A 12302-nucleotide genomic window follows, 5' to 3' on the forward strand; every position below is an offset into this window, starting at 1 on the left:
CCCCATCTCTCTCTTTCTCTCATCTTCCCCTGGGGCTGTATATGTCACAATCCCTGCTCTGTCCTGCCCCACATTCTACCCAATGATGTGCAACTTTGCTGGGGTGCATAGGGTCCAATGAACAGCAAAGAAACTCCCAAGAGAAAATTAAGGGTTGGGTTGTGAAATGCATGAAACATGGGATTTCTGGCTGATCTGAATGTATGCCAATGCCAAATCTATTTCTCTCACACATATACACAGACCAGAAGTGTGTGTGTGTGTGCATTTGTCTGTGTATGTGTAGACATTGAGCCCTGGGGTATTTCATATGTGACTGTCTGGCTCTAGGAGTTTGTATTGGCATGTGGCTCCGTGTGACTATGCATGCCAGCCCTCATGCCTTTCCGCCAGTCACATCTGCTGGCATGTGTGTGTTTGGGTCTGCTTGTTCTAGTGGGGGTGGGGGTCACAACACTGAGATGCTAAATTAGCTTTGGCCAAAAGGCTGAAATCCCACAGTCAGACGAAGATCCCCCCACACACATACACACACACACACACGTGTTCACAATCAAACAAATACGTACGCATGCACACACAGAAATCCCACACTCTAACCTCTCTGACTCAGTGGGCATCACCCACCAACATTTCCCCTGAACACAATGACACAAACACGCACTGAAATTTAAGTTAGTAATGTTGCCGTCGGTGAATATGTTTTTCTACATTTGGACTTCTGACTACTTGGCTGGGTCTTACAATCTATGCTCACAACAGCTGTACTTTCTCCACTATCCTGCTCTAACAAAACCTTCTCTTGTGGCCTTCTCCATTAAAGGTTAACCAAGCAAAAGGCTACACAAGACAGAACTAAAATACACTTGTGTTTCCATAGGAACTTCCCTGTAAACATCTGAGCTCTGACTTCAACCACACACAAAGCAGTGAGATAAGGTGTCATACTATACACATAGACCAACCTCACAGTACACATCACACAGAGATAGTAGCACACATTCGCTGTACACACACACACATGTACATAGATACATGTGCATGCACACACACATATTACCTTCTGATCAGGAGGCAGTAAGATGATTAATTCAAACTGCTGCAATAATGATAGGCATAAAGCAAGAGGATCATATTACACCTGTATAACCTGTCACAGACCAGGAACACAAGACAACAGGTTATACACAACCTCAGCTGGGGGGGGGGGGGGGGGGGGTAGACAGGCTAAAGAAGAGAGGAAGGATATGTACTATTGCCATGTTCTAAGACTATAAAATAGAGCCACAATATGTCATGCATTAAAATGATACTCAGAGGACTTTGTTAAAGCAAAGACCTGGTCCAGATCTGGATCCAAAGTGGTGCAGAAGAGAAGGCTGGGTAAGGGAAGTGTACTGATCATGTGGACTGAATGGATGTTAAACTTGTAGAAATGTTTCTGATTTAAACAGGTGTGAAGGGACAGTAAACAGCATGACCACACTTGTTTAGTAGATCTCAGATAGACAAGACAAGGAGTGATCTGTAAACACAAACACATTCAACTTTCTGATCTTTTAGCCATACCATACACTCTTAGAAAAAAAAGAGTTCCAAAAGGGTTCTTCAGCTGTCCACTCTGTGGAAAGGGTTCTACCTGGAACCAAAAATTGTTCTTCTATGGGGACAGTCAAATAACCCTGTTAGGTTCTAGATAGCACCTTTTTTTATAAGAGTGTATTTGAGAAACTACTTTTTGACAACAACCATGGTAAAGATTCAAGTTTCAATAAACATACTTGTATTATGGCAATTTGCATATGTCAGTATCTGTGTGTGACCTAGTACTCTGCAGCACATGATGGCAACACACATCCACAACTGTGCTATATTCCACCCGTGTCACTTTCAGAGTGCTTGATACAATTACTGAGAAACAGAAACAAGGTATCCTTATCATCATGCTGCAGCAACCAAATCACATGGTGAAGACAGACAACAGAGCCCGGGAGACTTTATAACAAATACAATAATTATAAGAATAGGCTATAGGCATCTCTTTGACGTATACCGTTGCAGAGCTTTTGCAACGGTATCGCTCAGAAAACAGTTGAACAATATTCATTTTTGAATACGTGTCATGTGTCTAATAGCATAACTGCATCATATTGCAATTACTGTTCGACATATTATTGATCAGTAATATTCCGTATATTCCACGACTAGACCAATGACACACACACACTTGCGGTTTTTCCCCCCTCCCCCAAACTATTTCCTCTACCACGGACAACATGTTCGGGGTCTCAAGCTTTGGCTACTGTGCCGCACTATGCAACCCTTTTGCCAAGCGATATGGTATGATATGCAACGGGCGGGGCAAACATTGACAAAGAAGACAAAATCATTAGCCTTAATAGTAGTCTAAATCATTATTAAAAGGTTGTTTCATTACATTGCCAGTTGCCACCATACAAAGCAGGAGTCCAAGGGAGCCCGCTCGTTTCCCCCACTCATCTTGGTATACCCGGAATAAGTAAATGGGGGATTTCCAAGTCATTGCTGTATTTTACTGTAAAGACATCGTCATTATCTATTTAAATAATAAACACATGTAGGCTATTAGAAATGTTAGAATAACCCATGTTACAGAACTATTGATATAGGCTACTAGTGGCCTACTACATTTTAACAAATTGCTATTGAAATGTAAATGTATTATCTATGCAATTAAATACTTTATTGAACAGTTATATAGCCATATGACTATTCACTCACCCGTAAATTGATTTCTTTCATTCTCTCTTGACGCGTTTTTGGCAGCGGTTCAGTGACACGGGACATAACGAGGACGGGATCAACAGAGAATGATCCTCAATTTAAATCAAAGGTGATCTCCTATCCTTCTCTTTATTACAATATTTTCATAAACGTTGATAAAATGCCCGTTTGATATTTCCAGTGGAACAGGCGGCGTCAGATAATTGCGCATGGAGGGCGAATCCGTTCACTTTTCTCCATATGTCGGAGTACGCGCCCCGACGAACAACTGAACGGTTTCTCACGCAGGAAACTCGAACTCAGCAATCAGGAGGAGGAGCGAACATTTTTAAGCCGCGCCTCTGAACGCGGAGCTATTCAGAGGAAAACACCCCCTTTCATTCTTTTCACCAACCACAGATGAGTATCTCTAGAGGTGAAGGTTGCTTGGTGTGTAAACCTAGGCTTCATATTTAGGGGTTCGCTAAATGAGTTGTGCCCCTGTACAGTGTATGGTTGCCCCCTATGGTTTACTGTACATTTACAGCACATTTCAGATTGTGTGAAATCTCCATTATTAAGCTGCGCTACTTGAGCCACATAATATGAGTTGGCCTGTTGACGTGGCAAATACATCATTGTGAAAACCTCCCATTTGGGCAATGGAAGACGAACCATCTGTAGGGAGGTGATGCCTTGAAGGCAAAATGTGGACTGGAAAATGTGAATGTATTTGGGAATATAACAAGGAAAAGAGAAGAATAGTAAAGGAATAGATGGAATGTTATGATGGAGAAGGAAAAGAGGGAGAAGGGCGGGTTAATCAAGGAGGCACTTAAGAGTGACCCGGGGCTAAATTTAGAGAGCAACAAGAGAGGAAAACGCCCAACCATGCACCCACAGGCAATGGACCTCTGTACAACTCTGTCCTCCAAACTGCAATATCACACCATTCCTTCTCTCTAACAGGACTGTGCCTGTGTGACCTTGCCTCTTCATCCTCCCACTCGTTTTCAGTCTCTCTGCTTTCAACACAATTTCTACTTTACTGGACGTTCCCCGTCTCCACCTCTCTGAGCATGCACTATGCACTATCACTCTCTGTTTCTCTTTCTTCCTCCTCTCTGGTTCAGTTGAGGGCTATCTGCATCCTTCCTTCTCCACGGTGATCCTCTCCAGCTCCTCCTCCAGCTCCTCAGGTCGTCATCTTCTCTTCATGAGTCCTCATCTGATACCAATTGCCTTCCGACATGGCCAAGCGCGCGCGCACACACACACACACACACACACACACACACACACACACACACACACACACACACACACACACACACACACACACACACACACACACACACACACACACACACACACACACACACACACACACACACACACGTGTGCATGCAAGCGTGAGTGAGTGCGTGCGATTCCTGGCAGCACGTGGGTGGTATGACATGAGATCGCACACAGGTGTTGGATACAGTACAATACTTCTATTGACCATAGTCACCCAACATCTCTCTCACACACAAGTCACCAAGTGTCACTGTCACACACTAACCCTCTGAAGAGTTATTGTGAGGGAGACAACAACGCCTCACATTACAGAGTGAGTGAGAGAAAAAGTGTGTGTGTGTGTGTGTGTGTGTGTGTGTGTGTGTGTGTGTGTGTGTGTGTGTGTGTGTGTGTGTGTGTGTGTGTGTGTGTGTGTTAGAGAATGAGAAAATGTGTAACAGTGTGATAAGAGGGCAACAGTATTCCCTTTCAAAACAGAAAAGAGGAGCACGTCATTTAGCGAAAGAGTCCTCATAAACAGTTATAAGCATCTATAACATGACATCCCCCTTCGCATAGTTTCCGATATGACGAATGGAAAACAAAGAGAGTGAGGGATAAAGAGAGTGACGACGGGGAATGGACAGAGGAGAGAGACGAAGAGCAGTTAGTAGTGAACATGTTGGTATGATAGGATATTAGACGATATGGAAAGGACGTGGTGCGATAGGGGGACAGCTTTAATCAGGAAGGGTATATTTGCTTGGCTAATACTCTCTGGCCCTCCGCAGGCTTCTTTATGGGTTTCATATCCGCTGTTCTGCCTGCCTCAGTTTGTTTAAACTCCTACTACCTCAGAATGGACATTTGGAATAGGGGAGATAAAAGTGGAAAAGAGAGAGAGAGATGGAAAGAGGAAGGTAGAAAGGGTGGGATAAAGAGAGGTGAAGAGAGCGATAGAGAGATGGAAAGAGGGAGGTAGAAGGGGTGGGATAAAGAGGTGAAGAGAGAGAGATGGAAAGAGGGAGGTAGAAAGGGTGGGATAAAGAGGTGAAGAGAGAGAGATGGAAAGAGGGAGGTAGAAAGGGTGGGATAAAGAGGTGAAGAGAGAGATAGCGAGATGGAAAGAGGGAGGTAGAAAGGGTGGGATAAAGAGGTGAAGAGAGAGATAGAGAGATGGAAAGAGGGAGGTAGAAGGGGTGGGATAAATAGATGAAGAGAGAGATAGCGAGATGGAAAGATTAAGGTAGAAAGGGTGGGATAAAGAGAGGTGAAGAGAGCGATAGAGAGATGGAAAGAGGAAGGTAGAAGGGGTGGGATAAAGAGGTGAAGAGAGAGATAGAGAGATGGAAAGAGGAAGGTAGAAGGGGTGGGATAAAGAGGTGAAGAGAGAGATAGAGAGATGGAAAGAGGGAGGTAGAAAGGGTGGGATAAAGAGGTGAAGAGAGAGATAGAGAGCTGGAAAGAGGGAGGTAGAAGGGGTGGGATAAAGAGGTGAAGAGAGAGATAGAGAGATGGAAAGAGGGAGGTAGAAGGGGTGGGATAAAGAGGTGAAGAGAGAGATAGAGAGATGGAAAGAGGGAGGTAGAAGGGGTGGGATAAAGAGGTGAAGAGAGAGATAGAGAGAGATGGAAAGAGGGAGGTAGAAAGGGTGGGATAAAGAGGTGAAGAGAGAGAGAGAGATGGAAAGAGGGAGGTAGAAGGGGTGGGATAAAGAGGTGAAGAGAGAGATAGAGAGATGGAAAGAGGGAGGTAGAAGGGGTGGGATAAAGAGGTGAAGAGAGAGATATAGAGATGGAAAGAGGGAGGTAGAAGGGGTGGGATAAAGAGGTGAAGAGAGAGATAGCGAGATGGAAAGAGGGAGGTAGAAGGGGTGGGATAAAGAGGTGAAGAGAGAGATAGCGAGATGGAAAGAGGGAGGTAGAAGGGGTGGGATAAAGAGGTGAAGAGAGAGATAGAGAGATGGAAAGAGGGAGGTAGAAAGGGTGGGATAAAGAGGTGAAGAGAGAGATAGAGAGCTGGAAAGAGGGAGGTAGAAGGGGTGGGATAAAGAGGTGAAGAGAGAGATAGAGAGATGGAAAGAGGGAGGTAGAAGGGGTGGGATAAAGAGGTGAAGAGAGAGATAGAGAGATGGAAAGAGGGAGGTAGAAGGGGTGGGATAAAGAGGTGAAGAGAGAGATAGAGAGATGGAAAGAGGGAGGTAGAAGGGGTGGGATAAAGAGGTGAAGAGAGAGATAGCGAGATGGAAAGAGGGAGGTAGAAGGGGGGATAAAGAGGTGAAGAGAGAGATAGCAAGATGGAAAGAGGGAGGTAGAAGGGGTGGGATAAAGAGAGGTGAAGAGAGAGATAGAGAGATGGAAAGAGGGAGGTAGAAGGGGTGGGATAAAGAGGTGAAGAGAGAGATAGCGAGATGGAAAGAGAGAGGTAGAAGGGGTGGGATAAAGAGGTGAAGAGAGAGATAGCGAGATGGAAAGAGGGAGGTAGAAGGGGGGATAAAGAGGTGAAGAGAGGAAGCGGAGAGAGATTATCAGACACTGTGGGAGGGAGAGGGGGAATAGAAAATGATGGAAAGATGGAGGAAGAAGTGGATATATGAAAGGGTGAAGAGAAAAGCAAAGGGAGAGAGATGGAGAGGGGACTGTAGAAGGGACGGCAGAGAAGAATAACAGGAAGGGGTGCAAGAGAGAGAAAATACGCAGAGAAGGGGAGGCATTGAGAGCAAGGGAGGAAAATGTGGTGGGATTGAGACAAATGAACGGAGGAGTGGGGGTGGAGTGATGGAGAGAGAGAGGGGGGGCTGGGGAGAGAGGGATAGTGGAGGAGAAAAGCCGGCTTGCTGATGCAATCCTGCCACCCGAAGCAGTAACTGCCCAGCTGGGAAAGAGAGAGAGATTGAGCTAATGGAGAGAGAGAAAGCAGGGAAAAGAGAGGGGGAATGAGGAATGAAGGGAAAATAGAGGGGTGACTTTGGCCAAGAGCTATTAAATACCTATTGTTTTTTACGTAAAACTGTTAAGTACATTCACTGTTAAACACAGAGACACACACACAACCCCAATAAATGATGCTGAGCACACACACAGTTCCTCTTCCTCTCTCTATGGGACACAGTGGACACACCAACAAAACCCAGATACATGTTGTCCAGATGCGTTTGCTCTTAAGCGAGGTATGTGTCTATCTACAGACATAACTTCCTCCTTCCTCCGAACTTCCTCCTACTCAACTACTCAAAAAATATAAACTATAAAAATATAAACGCAACATGTAAAATGTTGTTCCCATGTTTCATGAGCTGAAATAAAAGATCCCATACGATGTTCCATATGCACAAAAAGCGTATTTCTCTCAAATTCTGTGCACAAATTTGTTGACATCCCTGTTAGTGAGCATTTCTCCTTTGCCAAGACAATCCATCCACCTGACAGGTGTGGCATATCAAGAAGCTGATTAAACAGCATGATCATTACACAGGTGCAACTTGTACAGGGGACAATAAAAGGCCACTTCTAAAATTAGCTTTTTTTACACAACACAATGCCACAGATGTCTCAAGTTATGAGGGAGCTTGCAATTGGCATGCTGACTGCAGGAATGTCCACCAGAGCGGTTTCCAGATAATTGAATGTTAATTTCTCAACCATAAGCCACCTCCAATTTGGCAGTACGTCCAACCGGGCTCACAACCGCAGACTATTTGTAACCACGTCAGCCTAGGAACTCCGCATCTGGCTTCTTCACCTGTGGAATCATCTGAGACCAGCCACCCGGACAGCTGATGAAACTGAGGAGTATTTATTTCTGTAATAAAGCCTTTTTGTGGGGGCCTATGCCCTCCCAGGCCCACCCATGTCATGTGAAATCCATAGATTAGGGCCTAGTTAATTGATTTAAATTGACCGATTTCCTTATATAAACTGTAACTCAGTAAAATCGTTGAAATTGTTGCATGTTGCGTTTATATTTTTCTTCAGAGTAGTAGAAGACATACTTGTACAGGTACACTCTCAGAACTTTTTTTTCTATCTAGAACCTGAAAAGGTTCTTTGGCTGTCCCCATGGGGGAACCATTTGAAGAACCCTTTTGGTTCCATGTAGAACCCTTTTGTGTTGCCTCTGCCCATAAAAAACAACATCCTCTGGGCAGCTTTAAAAAATAAAGTAAAAATATGTTTGATGTCTTCTGTGACCATATGAATAACCCCTATGATGTAACAGCAATGATGAGATAGATGTTCTTCTTGTCTGTTTTATTATTTCACTGCCATACTGTGTTCAACTGTGTTCGATCTTGCCTTGATATCTTGTCTCAAGAGGACCACAATGGAAATAAGTCCCAGACTTTATTGTGTTATCCTCCATGATTTAACAATGGAAATAAGTCCCAGACTTTATTGTGTTATCCTCCATGATTTAACAATGGAAATAAGTCCCAGACTTTATTGTGTTATCCTCCATGATTTAACAATGGAAATAAGTCCCAGACTTTATTGTGTTATCCTCCATGATTTAACAATGGAAATAAGTCCCAGACTTTATTGTGTTATCCTCCATGATTTAACAATGGAAATAAGTCCCAGACTTTATTGTGTTATCCTCCATGATTTAACAATGGAAATAAGTCCCAGACTTTATTGTGCTATCCTCCATGATTTAACAATGGAAATAAGTCCCAGACTTTATTGTGTTATCCTCCATGATTTTACTCATGTGTATGTATGGCTTTTTCAGGTTTTATGTGTCTTGTTTTTTTTAAATAGTCAAATGAATAGGCTAAACTAAATACATGTAGAACCCTTTCCACAGAGGGCTCTACATAGAACCCAAAAGGGTTATACCTGGAACCAAAAAAGGGTTTAACCTTGAGCCAAAATGGGTTATACCTGGAACCCAAAAAGGGTTTAACCTGGAACCAAAAAGGGTTTAACCTTGAACCAAAAAGGGTTTAACCTGGAACCCAAAAAGGGTTTAACCTGGAACCAAAAAGGGTTTAACCTTGAACCAAAAAGGGTTATACCTGGAACCAAAAAGGGTTTAACCTTGAACCAAAAAGGGTTTAACCTTGAACCAAAAAGGGTTTAACCTGGAACCCAAAAAGGGTTATACCTGGAACCAAAAAGGGTTTAACCTTGAACCAAAAAGGGTTATACCTGGAACCAAAAAGGGTTTAACCTTGAACCAAAAAGGGTTTAACCTTGAACCAAAAAGGGTTTAACCTTGAACCAAAAAGGGTTTAACCTGGAACCCAAAAAGGGTTTAACCTTGAACCAAAAAGGGTTTAACCTTGAACCAAAAAGGGTTTAACCTGGAACCAAAAAGGGTTTAACCTTGAACCAAAAAGGGATTAACCTTGAACCAAAAAGGGTTATATCTGGAACCAAAAAAGGATTTTAACCAGGAACCAAAAGTGGGTTTAATCTTGAACCAAAAAAGGGTTATACCTGGAACCAAAAAAGGGTTTAACTTTGAACCAAAAAGGGTTCTCCTATGTGGACAGCCAAAGAACCCTTTTTTCTAAGAGTGTATGAATAACAGACTTGTGATCTTGTAATGTGTTATGTTCTCACCTCCCTCCAGTCTGAAAGACATGACATATTATCATTATGAGAGTACTGGGCTTAATCTAAAGCCACCAGATAACATCCATAGCCAGATCAGCCAGCTCTATATAACACTGAGGTCAGTAGAAATACAGACGGTCCTGTAGACACACAGCAGAAGCACACAGGACTGATTCACATTCCAGAGTATGCTGACTTCTTGAGACGTCACATGTTATAATGAGAGAGACAGAGAGACTGAGGGAGAGAGAGCTCATAACTGCTGTAGAGAGGAAAGGTTGGGAAAAGTGAGCTCAGTCTCTTTCTTTCTGACTGCTGTTCTTTCACTCTTCTGGGTTTTCTCCCTTGTCTCTTTTCTGTCTTATGGTCTGGAGTCCAGTAGCCACTAAACATACAGTACCAAGGGTGTGGACAAACCTCACATACCTGGTTACACCACACCACATCACTCTCTCACACACACACACACACACACACACACACACACACACACACACACACACGCACACGCACGCACGCACACACACAGACGTTGGATGTTGTTACAGACCAGAAATAGCTTCGTCAAACAGGGCCAGCAGCTATCTGTCTCTAACAGGCCGTCGGAGGCGATGATGTCATCGCGTAAATTAACTGCTGATCATCAAAATCACAGCCACGCCCCTGTGACATCACTGGTACTTCTTATCAGTTGAGATGGAGGGCACAATCTGGCAACCCCCATGATAAGGACCTCTGAGGAATCTGGCAATCCAGTGGGTCTTAAATCAGGGACTTAGTCTAACGCAAGAATGGTCAGAGGGGCTGGTTGGGCTATTTTTAATCACTTTTTTTTGTTGTCTCCCTTGTTTTTTGTTTTTTTAATTATTTAACAATATACAGACAAGAATACATCAACTTGATGTATATGGTGGTGTTACATGTCAAAAGAAAATATACATTTGCCAAAAAGTATGATGGTGCATACTGCTCTTTGGTCGGGTTTATTAGTAGGACAGTAATCTCTGAAACACAGAATTGAAATCTGGCGTAATTGCATCAGATTCTTGATACTAGTTATGATACGTCCGTCTGTCCACGAGAGATTAGTAGGACACAAATAACACGCATACAAGAACACCAGCTGTACCCAAGTTCAGTTCAAGTGTGGAATGCCAAAATCATCAACTTGGCCATACATCATCCTGCTGAGGGCTACAGTGCTACTTATTCCACTTCACTTCTCATATCCAACTCACAGAAAAGAGTCTCCCCCTGCTGTTTAAAGATTGTCATTACAACAAAGACACACACACACACACACACACACACACACACACACACACACACACACACACACACACACACACACACACACACACACACACACACACACACACACACACACACACACACACACACACACACACACACACACACAGCAAACCCAGCAAACCCACTAGAACAAACACTTAAAAATATCCTTCAAGAAATCAAGAGGAAGAGACAGGTAGCCTAGTGGTTAGAGCGTTGGGCCAGTAACCGAAAGTTGCTAGATCGAATCCCCGAGCTGACATGGTAAAAATCTGTGGTTAACCCACTGCTCCTAGGCCGTCATTGTAAGTAATAATGTGTTCATAACTGACGTGCCTAGTTAAATAAAGGTTCAAGAAAAAAGAGCCTGTTGTAATTCAGCCAGATATCGTCATCAATAATCTAAGCAGCACAAGAGAGAGCGCCTCGCCCAACATAATGAATAATACTGTTGGGGTTACTGCCTTGACAACATTGTTGCACATACAGTTGAAGACGGAAGTTTACATACACCTTAGCCAAATACATTTAAACTCAGTTTCACAATTCTTGACATTTAATCCTAGTAAAAATTCCCTGTCTCAGGTCAGTTAGGATCACCACTTTATTTTAAGAATGTGAAATCTCAGAATAATAGTAGAGAGAATGATTTATTTCAGCTTTTATTTATTTCATCACATTCCCAGTGGGTCAGAAGTTTACATACACTCAATTAGTATTTGGTAGCATTGCCTTTTAAATTGTTTAAATTGGGTCAAACGTTTCGGGTAGCCTTCCACAAGCTTCCCACAATAAGTTGGGTGAATTTTGGCCCATTCCTCCTGACAGAGCTGGTGGAACTGAGTCAGGTTTGTAGGCCTCCTTGCTCACACACTCTTTTTCAGTTCTGCCCACAAATGTTGTATAGGATTAGTACGCTCATCTCTAGGAGACAGAACGTGTCTCCTTCCTGAGCGGTATGATGGCTACGTGGTCCCATGGTGTTTATACTTGAGTACTATTGTTTGTACAGATGAACGTGATACCTTCAGGCGTTTGGAAATTGCTCCCAAGGATGAACCAGACTTATGGAGGTCTACAAAATCTTGACTGATTTCTTTTGATTTTCCCATGATGTCAAGCAAAGAGGCACTGCGTTTGAAGGTAGGCCTTGAAATACATCCACAGGTACACCTCCAATTGACTCAAATGATGTCAATTAGCCTATCAGAAGCTTCTAAAGCCATGACATCATTTTCTGGAATTTTCCAAGCTGTTTAAAGGCACAGTCAACTTAGTGTATGTAAACTTCTGACCCACTGGAATTGTGATACAGTGAATAATAAGTGAAATAATCTGTCTGTAAACAATTGCTGGAAAAATTATTTGCATCATGCACAAAGTAGATGTCCTAACCGACTTGCCAAAACTATAGTTTGTTAACAAGAA

General features: G+C 43.0%; 1 protein-coding gene across 4 annotated transcripts in view; it reads right to left on the bottom strand.

Annotated features, from left to right (window-relative positions):
- LOC120031126 (rho guanine nucleotide exchange factor 2-like) overlaps positions 1-12302 on the bottom strand; it is a 56645-nt gene that overhangs the window by 31019 nt on the left and 13324 nt on the right. The window contains exon 1 of one of the 4 annotated variants that reach the window (XM_038976715.1): positions 2761-3026. The exons of the other annotated variants lie outside the window; for them this stretch is intronic. Coding sequence (XP_038832643.1) covers positions 2761-2826 — 66 coding nt within the window. The 5' untranslated portion in view covers positions 2827-3026. Of the gene's footprint in view, positions 1-2760; positions 3027-12302 lie in introns of those variants that run through there. 4 annotated transcript variants of the gene reach the window in all.

Source organism: Salvelinus namaycush, chromosome 37, assembly GCF_016432855.1.
Source record: "Salvelinus namaycush isolate Seneca chromosome 37, SaNama_1.0, whole genome shotgun sequence".
NCBI classification, from domain to species: domain Eukaryota; kingdom Metazoa; phylum Chordata; class Actinopteri; order Salmoniformes; family Salmonidae; genus Salvelinus; species Salvelinus namaycush.